Source organism: Diabrotica undecimpunctata, chromosome 1 (assembly GCF_040954645.1).
Source record: "Diabrotica undecimpunctata isolate CICGRU chromosome 1, icDiaUnde3, whole genome shotgun sequence".
Taxonomy (NCBI): Eukaryota; Metazoa; Arthropoda; class Insecta; order Coleoptera; family Chrysomelidae; genus Diabrotica; species Diabrotica undecimpunctata.
In genome coordinates this window covers 142,006,182-142,022,355 of record NC_092803.1, presented here as the reverse complement: position 1 = coordinate 142,022,355, position 16,174 = coordinate 142,006,182, and the positions used below count along the sequence as shown (strand labels likewise).

Below are 16,174 nucleotides of genomic sequence, written 5' to 3'. Positions count from 1 at the left end.
TTTACAATCATAATTTACAGGTTCGACGTTGCCTTTAAGAGCCCTAACTAGAATAGAGCCAAAAAGCCTTTCAGATGTTGTCAAAGAGAGCTTATATAATAGCAACCTGCTAAAGTTGCGGGCATAGTCGTTAATGGAAGATGTTTAATAAGATAATTGGCTGTAGTTTGACCTGTATACAATAGACGGCTTCCAAGGAAAAAGCCTACTTAGTGTACGTTGACAGCGTTGTGTATACGATGGTAGTGGATCTGTGATGGTTTTTCTCCATAATTACTTTATACAGTTAGAAAGACCTTGTAATCATATGATATCCACTACATGTGGTATTGAATCGTAATATAGGCAAGTCTATTATCCATGTTCTTGAGAATGTCTACAGAAATGCCAAATTGTATTTATGGACTGAGCTGAGCTGAGTTTCCCCGTAAAACTCATTAAGTGGGATATGTTCGGTCGTCAATAGATACTCTCCCAGTCGTCTTGAAATTACTTGCGGTGTTATATTTCATCATCATCAGACGTTTTGAGTCCACTGCTGGACATAGTCCTCCCGTAAATAATTCCAATGCATTATATCTTGAGCACCCTGAATCCAGTTGTGCTGAATGCGCTTGATGTCATCTGACCACCTTGTTGGAGGACGTCCTCGATTACGATAAGCATCGTGTCTAGGTCTCCATTCCAGAATTTTCTTCGTCCACCTTCCATCTTTTAATCCGGTAACATGCCCCACCCAGTTCCATTTAAATGTTGTAATCCTTTGAACTGCGTCAGTAACACCGATTTTTTTCCTAATAATTGTATTTGATACTCTGTCTCTGAGAGATATATTTAGCATTGACCTCTCCATCGCTCTCTGTGCCACTTGTATTTTATTGATTACTTTTCTGGTAAGGGTCAATGTTTCTGCTCCATACGTTAGAACTGGGAGTACACATTGATCAAAGACCTTCCTTTTCAAGCATATGTGAATATCTGATCTAAAGACTTCTCTCAGTTTTCCGTAAGCCGCCCATACCAGTCCTATTCTCCTGTTTAGCTCCGTTGTTTGATGATCTCTTCCTAATTTAATCTCGTGGCCCAGATATTTATGGCTATACACCTGTTCAATTAACGTGCCGTTAGTTGAGATGTTTTTCGCCAGTACTAGGTTGGTCATATATTGTGTTTTGGAGAAATTAATTTTAAGTCCAATTCGTGTACACGAGTATACGCACGGTGTTTGTAAAGCACTATATCACTTCATATCCCCGTTTTTTATATAACTTTTTATATTTTACGAAAACAAAACAAAACTGTTGGGTTTTCATAAACTTTATTTTATAAAAATAAAAACTCTTAAAATAAATATGTCAGTAGATAATACTCCTCCCATTAACAAATTTTTTCCATGTCTAACCATAGACCTCCCTCGGGCGTAGGTATGAATGCAGGCGTCAATTTGAGTGGCATCTGCATTTTCTTGCTTATACTTAGTCTATAGTTCCTTAAAACTGTCATGATACCTATTTTTACTTGGATGATGCCAAACCTCATACCTAAAAAAAGTATTTATTATTTATTATTTATAGTATTATAAATTTAATGCGTAATACTTATGTTAAATATATATGACAAATGGATACTAGAATGCAAATATAGATTCTTAACTGATGCAGTAAGTGATGCAGTTTATTATACAATAAACATTCTTGTTCAATATTTTGCAATAATATTTAGTTTCAGTAGTAGTATTTACTTATTTAGAATGTTTGAAAAATAATGTTACTATAGACTTAATTATATCATAGAAGGTTATGTACAGTAACAGTAATTAAAAGTGCAAGAAAAAATTGACGGATTCACATAAGATATAAAAAAAATCACACTACATCTATGCATTGGGATCTTAAAAAGATAACTAAAATATGTTAAACATTTTTGGAAACATACTATGTAAGATCAAGTAAGTATCATAAGCAGCCAAGAGTGGCTCAATGGGTCGAAAAGGTTATCCTACTGTATTTGCAAAGGCACATTCTGAATACCCAAAAGAGTTAAAGTGGCCGTCTATAAACACCATTAAGACTAATGGTAACATACGAAGCAGAATCGTGGTCGCTTACGTAAAATGTTGCTCATTCTAACTTCTAACAGAACTTCAAAACGTTTCGAGTGAAAAGCCCTCAGAAGAATATATGAAGGAATAAAATAGCAAGGATTATGGCACAGGTATTACAACTTTGACTTGTATAGAAATTTTGGGAAAAGTTAAGTAAAGTTAGTTAAGATAGCACGCCTTAGATGAATAACAACAGAAAACGAGATAGTACAACAGAAAAGTTTTTGACCACAAAGGGCCGATGCGACAACTTGTCAGAGCACGACCGAAACTCAGGTATAAGGACAACTTAGAGAACGATTTAAAATCTATTGGAGTTAAAGCATGGAGAAGAGACAGGGGTGAATAGAGGATTGTTCTGATGATGATGAAAGGCCTAATTTTAATTAATTATCTCTATCTACCTTTCTATTATTATTGAACAAATTGAAGTAGGAAATCAGTAAGAAATGACCCTATATGCAGAAAAAAAAGTGCCGCCTCCAAGACAATGCATTGGCTCACAAGTTCATTATGACAATGGCAAAAATTCATAAATTGTGCTTCGAATTACTTTCTTATCTGGCTGATTTTTCTTGCTGAGAAAAAACTTAAAGCTCTATGTTTTTCATTTCAAAGGAGATTACTTATCACATCACCTAGTACCTTGTATTATTGATCAGAACGCTCTGATTATTGAATACTCGCTATTAATTTTATTGTTCTTTTAAACAAAACATAAAAGTACCACGTCGTAAGTAATACTTAATTTTAAGCTATTTTTGTTCACATTCCAAAAATTTCAATTAAATTTTCTTTTCAAATTATTTAGTGAAAATGGGCTTCATTTTATTAATTATTTATGTATAATGTGTTAAGTAAAGTTTTCTTTTCAGAAAAATATATTTTGGTAACATGAACCCATCATATTGAACATATTTTTATGATAATTTCAAAATATTCCATATTATTGTCGATGAGTGTATATTTAATAAATATCAATCTACCTAAACATAACCTAGGGCCCTCTCCAAAAGGAACATATGTGTATGGAATAATATTCTTTCTGTTCTCTTCTGAAAATCGCTCTGGATCGAATACATCCGGATCAGCATAATATTCCTCATCATAGTGAATACCTATCGTAGGTATAATGACTCTTGTGCCCTTTTCAACTACTTGGTTTGTCTCAGGTATCTGGTAATCTTGCGAGCACTCTCTGGTGAGGAACGGAATTGGTGGATATTTCCTTAACGTTTCTGAAAAGATAAAAACATATTTAATGTTAAGTATATCTTTTGAAACTTAGGATCGTATAAATATAAGATACTCTTCAGTTTACCATATTTCTAATAAAACTAATTTTCTGATAAGTCAGGTCATTGAAATGTTTCTGAAATTTATTTAATATTTCTTATGCAAATTATTTGCCTATTTATGTTTCTTTTTTAAGGGTCATTAATCTTGTAAGAATTAGGAATGTACAGTTTGTTATACAGTTATACGTTTAGAAATTATAAACATCAAATAAAATTTTTATATATTAAATGAAAAAACTGATATATTTTTGTAGACACTTATGACAAATCCAAAGATAAAACAAAAACAATTAAAGTATGTAAACAATTTTAATTCCTAGCTAAGCGCTTTCGGCTTACAAAGCCATCTTTAGAGCTATGGTCAAATATTAAGTATCACTTCTAGAAGAGATCATTAGTTGATAATAAAATTACAGAAAAAAACTGGTTATCGTACGGTCAAAATACATTATAAAATTTGGTTATGGTACTGGGGTCAGAACCCGACCATTTATTAAAGTTGAACCAGTAGATCTGCTTAATTGACGTTCTACTAAATATTGAACAATGAACTAAACACCAAATGTACTTCGCTGCATTTTTGCTTTTTCTTTTAATGTTGTGCACAATTTAGTGCAACAACATTCTAGTGTTTTTGCACTAAATCTGCACTTGTTTAAATCTAGATAAGGCATGGTTTTGATGAATTCTACTGTTTTTGGACTCGAGATTGCCAGTTTGTTAAATTTTATGCAAATTTAATATATGTATTCTTAATTTGTAGTTAGTGTACCGATAATTTGGTAAGCAGTAGACTTGCATAACAAACATATACGTTTTATAATGACAGCGTATTATGCATCAAAAGCATGAATGCCTATCTTTTTTCTCTAAAAGTGGGTTTGGTTAGTAAAAGCCTAAACATGAGGAACAGTACACAGCAAAGGAGGACACGTTACATTGACGTTCACATTAGGAGTCGGCAAGATAAACTGAGCCATCAATGACGGAATATTGTTGGGTACTGCAAGGGCTATTGTTACTTGGCTCATTACAAATGGAAGGGTAACAGTAACAGATGAAAAGGCAGGTCCGACTGAATGAACTGGATTGTGGGATGGAATGAGTAAAAACAGTTGGTTTTGAGGGGCCAGTAATGTTAGCCAAGGCGATATGAGGCTTTGAAAGAAGTATTTTATTTTTGTGTATTAGTGGGGAAGGTATGGACTTTACCAAGGTGGAATAATTTCTTCACCTTCCTTAAAAGATGTTGCAATTGATAATAAGTCGAAAGGTTTTGGTATTGGAATTTTGTTGAAATGTTAGAAAGTAGGGGTGGATATATTTCTAACTTGAATAGAGGCTGCCTGGGGTATATTTTAAGCATTAAAAAGTTTTTGTTGAGAAATACCTTGAATCTGTATTAGATTTGGGAGAACTATCTATGCCAATTTGACTGGCACACCGCAAGAAGGTGGTATTGGAGTTAAATTTGCAATAACTAATGAAGGAAAATTGACATTTGTCAGAATTGGAGCAGAGACGAAAATATTTTGTGTAGTCCGAGCTTGACCTAAAACCAAAGTATTGGATCCTTACACTATTTGTGGGGGAGAAATACTAAGAAGCCCGGGCGATGCAGATATTACAGTTTTAGTAATGGCATTTTGATCTAAAGTAGTTTGAAAAGTGACTGCTTGTGCTGGTAGTACATTTTTTAAGAGAGGCTGACCTATTACGTCTTTAGTACTAATGTTATTGTAAGTGATTTCATAAGTCGGCCTTTAAGGCCTTCGTCTGAGCTTGAACAATTGCAGAACTAAACGAAGGACCTACTAGTTATTTCTTTCACCTGTTTAAAGTGATTGAGGAAGGAACTATCAGTAAAAATGTGTTTTTGACTTCTTTTTGTCCATTTATATTAAAATCAGTACTTTTAACAATGTGTTTACTGAAAGTGTTTCCCTTTAAATTTTTATAAACTTTAGATGCCTGTTTAGCTTTTAGTTTTTCTTTTAAATAACATAAGATATACATATATTTTCCGCGTTCCAGCGTTCTTTTTGTTTGCCATTTTAAAACTGTGTATGTCTAAAGAGTGGGGTTAAAATTAGATAGTAATCATAACTCAGGGTTGAATTAAGTCATGGTTTTTAATATTGAGGTTGAGAATTATAAGAATTGAAAAATATAACATTTTTTATTTCGCGTGTAAAAAATTGAACACATATTTTGGTTGTTTAATTAATATTTTTTTTTTCATTTAAAGTAAATGGTGCTCCCACTTCCTTTATAAGCATATTTTATTTGGCGTAAAGTATAAAATTTAAAAAAACAAATTAAACCGAAAGAAAAAATCGAAAAATTTATTTTTGGGATAAAAATATATTTTTTTGTGGAATCTATTAAAAATACATAAAAAAAACGTAAGCTAATATATGCAGATGGAATTTTTTTTAAAGATAATATTTAAAATACAAATAATAATGATTATCAACCATGACGACAATGTCTATATGACTAGCAATTTATGAATGCTATTAAAAATTAACCAATACATACCATCGATGCATTGACCCATATATTTCAGATCGTAGAGGGATTCATAGGTGATTTCGCCATTGTGATTGTTAAGTACTTCTTCTATTTCTTCCCTGACTCTTTCTTGGATGTCAGGATTGGCAGCCATCTCGTATAAAACCCATGACATCGTGGTGGCGCTAGTCTCGTAGCCTGCTACGAAAAACACAAAACTTTGGGCCACTATTTCGTCCATTGTAATAGCTGTCTCTTCGTTTACTGAAAAATTATTTTATTAGTATTATTATTGGTGAGATCGAGATGGACAAATAGTAACAGATAAATAGAAGATAATTAATATACCTAGTTACAGAGTTTTACACGTAACCATACAGAGAAAAAGATAAGAAAGACGGCATCAAGTTGTTAAAAGTCCAAAATGTGGGTTCAGAGGACATCCCAGAAATAACAATTGAAAAAGTCTAAAAGTCATTAAATCAAATGAAAAGTAATAAATAGTTTGATTATTTGATGACCAAATAATAAAGCTGTTGTAGTAGTGAGCATTCACAAAAAAGGAGATATAACAGAGCTGAAGAACTGTAGATCCATTAATAATCCAACATTTATAAATTAATTATGAAGATAACAACTAACAGGATGACACCTAAACTAGACCTCTATTAACCATATCAGCAAGCAGGATTTAGAGCTGGATACGATAAGAACAGTTCAAAAGATCCGTGTGTGTCAAAGGGCGATGGAGCGTGCTATGTTGGGCGTTTCACTACGAGACAAGATCCCAAATCGCCAGCTACGACAAAGAACAGGAGTGGCTTATGCAGTAGAGAGAGTAGCAACATTGAAATGGAACTGGGCAGGTCACGTGGCTCGAATGACAGATAATAGATGGACAAAGCGGATACTGGAATGGAGACCAAGAGATGATGCCTACCGAAGCAGAGGTCGTTCACCAACACGTTGGACTGACGATCTAAAACGTTGTCATAGCAATTGGATGCAAGAGGCACAAGATCGAAATAGATGGAAAATTATGAGGGAGATCTATGTCCAGCAGTGGATAAGCGAAGATTGCAAAATTTAGCTGCAAAATATTTCAGTTAAAAACAAAGACATTGAGCTAGTTGACTACTATAAGTATTTGGACCATGGGATCAAAATAAGTCGATAAAATCAAACAATCGAGCTGAAGAAAAGAATAAACCTAGCTTGCGCTACATTTGGAAAGATGAGGGATATTTTGAGGTCAAAAATTTTATTGTCTCTGAAAAGAAAAATATTTAATCGGTGCATTCTACCAGTGATGAGATCTAGAGAACAAACACACGCAAGAATAACATTGGGTAAACTACAAGTTGCAGAAAGACTAATGTATAGAATACTGTTAGGGAATTATCTACAATACCTAATGCTAGTCTACACAAAAGATCAGAAGTAGTAGACGTTGTTGAAAGAATAACAACGATAAAAGCAAGAACAAAAACAATAATAATAACAACAACAACAATAAAAGAATGACTACAATTTGCATTCAGATCTCGCAAAAACAGACTAAGTAAAAAAGCATGTGAGAAGTCTATGTCTAGCAGTGGACATTTAAGGTTAGATGATAAAGGAAATACAGCAATAGTTGGTAACAAGATTGAGGATAGTCTTGCTGTAGTAAAAGTTGTTACTTTTTTTATGAACTAGAACTACAGTGATGTCTAAAAATAGAACAAGGAACTTAATGCAATCTACTATAAAACAAAAAAATTTACAAAAATATTGTTAGAACCTGATTCGATAATAAACCTAGCTTCAAAAGGGATAATAGGCTTTTCCAGAAATCTAAATCTTTTATACGATAATACAGATTTAGTAGATGTAGGATATACATAAAAATCTATCAAGATTCTTAAGTTCAAATGACCCCTATAAAATCTAAAATCTATAAGCAAGATTAGTTAAACAACTAGCAATATCAGAACCGACATAGCGGTTCTCACAGAAGTTCGACAATGGGTCCTATAGCCTACTCAAAAACCACAAACATAGATGAATGGCACAATCTAAACAAAAGAGTGTCGTCAAACAGTTTACTAACCAAATAAATGGCAAAAATATGTAGACGCTTTTTTTTCTTATTTTATGGTTACCTATATTTTATAAAAACCATCAAGACACGAAAGCTGCAATACCTGGGGCATGTTATGCGTAATGAGAGATACAACCTACTTCAATTGATTATACAAGGGAAAATCCAGGGCAAGAGAAGTGTAGGAAGAAGAAGAATCTCATGGTTGCGTAACTTGAGGGAATGGTACGGATGCACATCAATTGAACTATTCAGAACAGCAGCATCTAAGATCAGAATAGCCATGATGATTGCCAACCTCCGTCGCGGAGATGGCACGTGAAGAAGAAGCAGATATTTTATAGGCAGTCACTGCAGTATTAATATTTGTTAAATAAGCAGCCTTATTTCTATGTAAAAATTATATACCTTTAAAGACGAACGCTTTATTTTCTACTTTTTAATTTAGTATTTTGTGCATGGGCTATTCTGGACATTCAGCATTCCATTCACAAGTTGGATTTGAAAAGGACAAATATATTATTTAAATATCTTGTCTCTCAAATTAAAATATCTTGGATTAGTAAAAAATTTCGAATATTTAAGTAGGTTTTCCCCCTTTTCAGACTTTGACTATTTATTTCAGTCTACATAGGGGTTCCAGTTATAGTTTAAAGGACAGGTCAAATATTTTAACCTCCTTACTTATCCAATTTTTTCTCCAGCTACTGTATATTTCTTAATTTCATTTTTTTAACTGTAAACATTATTTGAGACTTCTTGATATTTATGTTTATATTTAAAAGCTTTCCTTACACGATTACCATAATTAGAATAGTAGATTTAATGTTGTAATATATTTATCATTTAGTTTAATTTCGTCCTTAGACGTTACTTCCATGAACGTCCCACAAAAATTTAATGAGTATTTAAGTAGATAACGAAGTCATAACAACAAACCTAATTAAGAAAAAACTGTAAAAATAATTTTAAACTTACGTTTTCCGCCTGATTCTGGATCGTTTTTAATATTGATCAATCCTTGTAAGAAATCGTTACGATCTACTTTACTAGTTTCTCTATACGTAACAGTATCAACCACAACTTTCGTGAAAAAATCCTTAATAGTCTTCGGGATCCAAGTCAATCTGATAGCGCTAGCTAATTTTGGAAAATTAATTGCAACAGCAAATCTGACGTCATCCGTAAGGGTTCTGTTTACGATTCTATTGGCCATCTGTTTGAAGGGATTGTCGTCTTCGAAACTGTTGCAGTCTATTCCAAATGCGCATGAACCTATTACGCTGATGGTGAAACTACCTAAATAAAAATATTGTTCATTAATTTTATTAATGTGTTTACTAAATAATCACATTTTTGGCAAATACACGGATGAGAACACGGAGAAAGATAAAATGCTGGGAAGATCGGTGATTTTAACTGAAAACTCAAAAACACAGAATATAACAGTATTGTGCAAACAACTTGCAAAATCAACTGGGAGAATCGCCACCGATGATAGTGATGTTCTTGTTGGTATAGGACTGTCAAAGGTAATGTCATTTTAGAGATGTCACTTGTAGAGACTAATTAAATACCATAAACACCATAGTATGCATTAATCTCCATTAGTATTTAGAAAAAAATTGTCACTGTCCTTATTAGCTTCTAAAGAGTTGGTGAAGGATAAGTTGCTGAGGTAACTTAAAAGGAACCAGCCGAGTCTTAAACCTAGAGATACAAGTCTGGATGAAGTAGGATATTTAAAATATGCAAGATAAAATATTAGATTTTGAAGTATTCATAGAGAAAAAAGGTCAAAGATTCCAATAGCTATAATAACAAGCAAACGTCGAAATGGAGAAATCTAAATGAGAAAGAAAGACAGACAGAAATCAGAAAGGAAAGAAGACAGATAACCTTTACAAATATAGGTACCAATGATCATTCGTCGACTCTTGTTGCTTATCGCAGAAATGTGTCACTTATAAATGCCATGATGAGTCGCCAGCTAGAAATGAAGAAGACATAGAAGATCTACAGATTGATGACAACGTAACAATCAAAGGAAAGGATAAATTCAAGTACTTGGGGTTTATAATCAGAAAAAAGGCAACAACAGAGGAAGAAATTACACAAAGATTAGGATAAATAAGAACAGCAATCCGACAACTTAACCTAGCATAGTGGGATAGACTCCTAAATATGAAGACAAAAACACAGATTTATATAACATTAGTGCGAGGTATTATGACATATGGGGCTGAAAATTGGATCATAAACAAGAAAAACAGCAGTACGATAGTAGTAACAGAGATGGATTGCCTGCGAAGATGCTAACAAGAATGGATAGGCGAAGTAATGACAAAATAAAGCAAAGAACATCAATAGAAACAGACATACTAACATATATAGAACAAAAAAGACTAAAAAGGTATGGACATGTAAGAAGAATTAGCGGCAGCAGATGCATAAAGAGAATAACCGAATGGAGCGCCATAGGAAGTAGGAAAAGAGGATGGCCCCGAAAGGCAGTGAATACTGTAGAATCCCTGAATGTATATATAGAACAAATCATGTTAGTGCCTTATTCAGTGGTGGGCGTTACACGAGGAAAATGGGTAAATCCCCTCCCAAAAAAGAAGGTCCAAAATGAAAGAAAAATTATTTATGTTTTTTATGTAGTTTGGGTTTTTCTTTTTTATGTCTTTTGGTTGATGAAGTCAACGTCCCCCAAAGCAAATGTCTGGCATTATTTAGATTTCAATAAAAAAAAACAATTTCTTCTAACGTAACTCTAGAAAAGTTGTCCATGTCCATCCACACTTAGGTGTTTGATTGTAGGAGTCATAGTCTAAGATGAATAAAATCATCCTGGTGTTCTTAATATTAAACATTCCTATTTTATTGTAATAGTAGTTAACAACTTACCCATAAACTGTTTAAGATCAACAGGCTCCTCTGCATTAATCTTTGTCCTTAAACAATTCTCTAACATTTTTCCACAAGAAATAACAGTGTGAAACATTGATTTTAACTTGCCCGATGAAAAATTGGGTGTAAATTTACTTCTTAGGCTCTTCCATTTTTTTCCACCAAGTGCAAATAAATGAGCGCCTAGAACAAAAAACCTCTATTCAATTTTAAACTTGTAAAGCACAATAGAAAACTTTCTAATTTTTGTACATTCCTAAAGATTCGTCTTATTTTCTTTTTAATCTCGTAACAAGCAAAAACAAAAAAAGGTTACTGAATTGTAACTCCTTTTTATTCTTTGTAATATTGCATAAATATTTCTTTGTTCAGTTTATGCCATACTTTTACTTGCGGTATTGTTCTTTTCTTGTTTAAGTTATATTCTTTTTTTACTTCCTTAAGAATTTTGATGATTCCTTTCGAGGGATACTAGGGCAGTCTGATAAATACTTAGTCGACAAAAGAAATAGCTCCTTTAACCCGTCTAAAAAATAAGTGTTTTTTCTGTAAATGTCTGCCCGGCGAGAGCCTTTTTCAAGTTTGAAAACAAATAGAAGTCACACGGGGCCAAATATAGAGAATATGTAATAGAGAATCTAATTCGACCAATTTCGCCATGGCCACGGCGCGACAGAAGAATGAGCCAGTGCGTTGTCATAGTAGAAGAGGACTTTTTTTTCGCTAAATGGGGTCGCTTTTTCTGCAATTCGGCATCGAATCAGCCCAATAATTCGGCGTAGTAGAGCCCTGTGACGGTTTTGCCCTTCTTTAGGCACTCTACGTAGATCATTAAATGGCAATCTCAGAAAATGATAGCCATCACCTTTCCGGGATAGAACAGTCTTCACACCCTTCGGAGCACGTTCGCCGGGTGCCGTCTACTATTTCGACTGTTCCTTGGTCTCTGATGTGCACCAGTGGATTTATGATTTGTTGACGACGTAGAAATTCCTTCGGATTACGCTTAAATAGCGTCGAACACTGCTCTGAAGTGGTCTCACGGTTGAGCTCTTTGTCCGAAGTGAGCAATCCAAACGCGGCAATCATCACGCCGACAGCTTTCTCATACCCAAAATTTTACGCAGGACATGAGATTCGCTTTTTTGAGATGCCTGCTGTCTTAGCTATCTTACGTATCTTCACTCGGCGGTCTGCAAATACGAGATCGTGGATTTCTGTATAGTTATCCTCCGTGGTAGCCGATTTCGGAGCACATGAGCGTGACTCATCAAAAACCGACGTGCGACTATGTTGGAACTCGTTAAACGATATTGCTTTTACCATTCTTCTGAAATACGCGGACATGGCCACTTTCATACGCGGTCAAAAGAAAAGAGTCAGATTAGGCTGAAATTTGGACAATAAGCATCTATGAATATGTATTAAATGATAGCAGATTTCTCTTGGGATAGTGGCGCCATCGGGCAATTAGGCTAAGTACTTATCGGACCAACTACGTATGCTGAATAATGCTATCTTTAAGTGTGAAGCATTTTTTTAGCGTTTAAACTTTAAACACCAAACCGTATCTCGAAAATAAAAAAAAACCCTTTAAACTTCCTTAATATCTTTAGTGAAGATACTATCTTTTAAAAAACAGATATAATATTGCTTTGACCTAGTAAAACAAATATTTCTTTGACTTGAAAGCTTAATTTAAAGAAACAAATAAAAAACAAATATGGCACTCACCTATAGGTTCATCCTTTTCATTGATATATATTCCACGAGCATTAAAGTAGTTGAAATCCTTGGCTAACACCCGTTTTATAAGATCATTATCTACTGGCATATAAATTGGAGATGTTGCCGCATAAAGCCCAATGTGCTTATGTCCTGAAATAGTATAATTATTATAGTTCATGCATATCTAAAACGAAGAGGACTAATAAACATAGAAAAGCTATTCGAAAGGCAGGTTGCCAATTTAAGATCTTATTTTTACAAGTAGTCGAAGATATTTATCTCACACCATACAGTTAGCCTACAGTGCAACTTAGATTGCAATAGCGTAGAGTGCAACGTAAAAATTGTCAAGCAATAGACAAAAATCGAAAACAACGCTGATAATACCTACTACTCTCCATACTGCTAGTGTCAGTCCGAAAAGCCTCCCAGAAAATATCAACCATTTAAATCTTAGTAAAAATTTTTATAAGACCGTATAAAAAGCCAGACTGCTCACGATGTCCAGATGCGTCAAAAAATTTTTGGGAGATTCTTCAGCATAGCAGGTCACGTAGGGCTCGATATTAGAAAAAGGGGACTCCAGATCTTAATTGTTTTAATAACCAAGGTATCTAATGTGAGTAAATTTTCTCTTTAGAAAAAATGAGATATGCATAATTTTCATACTTTTAACCAAACCTGTTAGTTATTTCTGCTACCCTGGAGCCAAACGTCTGCAGACCTTCCAAACTGCCAGCAAAAGTGACAGTGTCACCAGCGTATATTATGTTGTTCAGTAGTTCTCCATTTATGGTATCCCTCGTCTATATCAGTTAGCGCAAGGTTTAAAATGTGTCCGGATTATATATTAAATAATATTGGGGACAGTATACATCCCTATCGCACATGTGTTTTTATCTTTGTGCCATCTGGTAAATGATCCCCAACGGATAATCTTATATGTAATAATTTTTAGTATTAAGCTACTATGCTTAATTTTATATTCTGTAGATTATTCTGTATTTTAGATTTTATATTAAATATTTTATTTTCTTCAGATTTAAGATAATCTCAAAAAATTACTGTGGCATTACACCAATATGGTTTATTAATTGGAATGGAATGGAATGGAAAACAATGGAATTGTTCTGTGTATTATAATTACTTTGATTTTTGTGGTAATTATAAGCAACTATGACCTACTTAAGAAACTTCGTATTTAAGATGATGCATATTATAGATATATTTATTTAAAATTTGAGTTCGTTTTGTGATATTTACTTTTAGTAAGAAGAGTATAAAAATACACTCTTAAATTTGGGATTACTTTTAGTTATAATATTTTAATGGTTTTTAACATTATTTCCAACTTGATTGATTTTAAAAATATTGAGCATTGATTTAATTTAGCCTTATCACTTCTAATTTTAATTCGTAATCTATATATGTCTTGCATAAATCAAAGAAATTAAAGTTCAAGTAGCAATAACTTGAGAAAATGTTAAGAAGCTTACCTAAAGCAGAAAATATTCGTGTTTGATATGCAAATTCAAGTTTTTTATTAAGTATTAAGGAAATTTTACGATCGTCATCAAAATGTATAAATTGATAACTCAGAGCTCATATGTCATTAATTGTGCCTTAGAAAATTAAGAAACATGAAGGCAATAAATAAAATCAGTGGAAGACATAAGATTAGATATTAAATGGATACAATTCGGTGAAATAATACCTAAGGTAATAAGTACAAGGGAAAGCATAAAATAGAGAGAAGAAACCCAAATAAATATCGTATATAAAGTATTACCACTTTACTTAAAACAAATGTAAATTTATAACAAATTTTATTTTATTTTATTCTCGGGAATGCAGTCAATTAACTTGGGCTGATTTAAGTAAAACTCTATGAGCTTAGTCAACCTTTGAGAAATTTTATTTCCTTTTTCAATACATTGTAAAAATGTATATTTAATGAGAATTTTAACAATTTTAGATAAAACTTAAAAAAACTGACTGCTCGTGGTTACAAATTAATTAATTACACTTTTATGAGCATAAGAATTTTAAAACCATGACAATTAAACACACAATTTTTACACTACACTAAATAAATATCATTTTGATAAAATAATCATTGGACATCACTCACATATCGTTTGACTGCTGCCATAAATCGGTAGGGTAGGAAAGAAATTAACGGACAAACAATCTACACCAACAGGAAAAAAGACGTAAACAAATCTCTAAGTAAAATAATTAGTAGTAAAGTTCATTCGTTTACCGAATTCCCATAAGTAAACATGAGCACGTGTTGATATGCGCCGTCTTATTCGTCAAGAGGCTATTAAATATAATTTATTACCTTAAGCGAGACAGATTCTCATGTTACAGATCCCAACTGGCCAGCATTTTAAATTCAAAGTGTATCCTGTTGATTTTTAAGTTAATATATTGTGTTATATTTATGTTATAGTTATTGTTAAGTTATTTACTGGTCGTGTTATTTTTTAGAGTTTAGTTTAATTGTGATATAATGATTAAATTTTAAGAAATTCTTACACTAACAGTTTCAAAAGTAAATATTTTTAAAAATCATATGATACATAGGTCGTACATCAGTACGACCCTGTTTGGCTTATACGTGGTTCTATTGACGATTGGGAATTTGTAAAATGAATACGGTTTAGTCATAAATTAAAAATCAAATACCGGACCGATAAATTAACCAAATCCTATGTTACTAATTTATTAAAATTTTTTAATAAGACAAAATGTTATTATAACTTATGCTTAAATTATTAATTTCAGATCTCGTATTAATACAATTTGATTTTTAATTCACACCGTTTCCCTTTCCAAAATTGTTGCTTCTTGAAAAATGAAATCATGACCCTCTTTCAACACATGACTTAACTTTAGTTAAAATTTAACCTTAACGTTTGTCTTCATTAAACTGGTAATACCTATTCTAGATAACAGCACTGATGATAAACTTGTTAGTCCAAAAACGTTCTGTATATTTAAGTAAAGGTCAAGTTATTTTCAAGTTATTTTCGTATTTTATAGTATTCAAATCTATTTTTAAAAGGTTATTGACTGAAAATAGTTATGATGAATAAAATTCTTGTGTCAAAATATTTGATGATAATTTTAAATATCGTATTAAGTATTATATTCAGTGCCTAAACGTGACCTCTGTTCAATTAGCTCAAGATTATTTGTGGCTCTAGATAACTCTAACTGAGTTCATTTTAAATTACTGACAACAAATATGCAAGATTAAGTGTAAGGTTATAACAAATTCCTTTTCCATCCAAGCTAGGAATGGTATGACACATCAAATACTGCTAGGACGAACATAAACAGTGGCTTGAAATAAAAGTGAGTAATCGAACGAGACCAGAACAATTTCTATAACTCTTGAGTTAACCATGATTTGTTTTGTAGTATGTAACACGTGTTGTTATTGTTTTATTAACACAATATTTTATTTCCAGTTCTTGAAAAAATATGATGGCAGAGTACAAAAATAAAGGAGAAAATACAAACAAG

General features: G+C 32.7%; 1 protein-coding gene across 1 annotated transcript in view; it reads right to left on the bottom strand.

The window, feature by feature from the left end:
- Positions 1-1,301: 1,301 nt before the first annotated feature.
- LOC140435586 (uncharacterized) overlaps positions 1,302-16,174 on the bottom strand; it is a 163,871-nt gene continuing 148,998 nt past the window's right edge. The window contains exons 13-18 of the mRNA XM_072524336.1: positions 12,647-12,790; positions 10,910-11,095; positions 8,978-9,298; positions 5,944-6,180; positions 3,091-3,342; positions 1,302-1,541 (exon numbers count right to left, since the gene is read on the bottom strand). Of these exons, the coding sequence (XP_072380437.1) occupies positions 1,378-1,541; positions 3,091-3,342; positions 5,944-6,180; positions 8,978-9,298; positions 10,910-11,095; positions 12,647-12,790 (1,304 nt within the window). The 3' untranslated portion in view covers positions 1,302-1,377. The remainder of the gene's footprint in view (positions 1,542-3,090; positions 3,343-5,943; positions 6,181-8,977; positions 9,299-10,909; positions 11,096-12,646; positions 12,791-16,174) is intronic.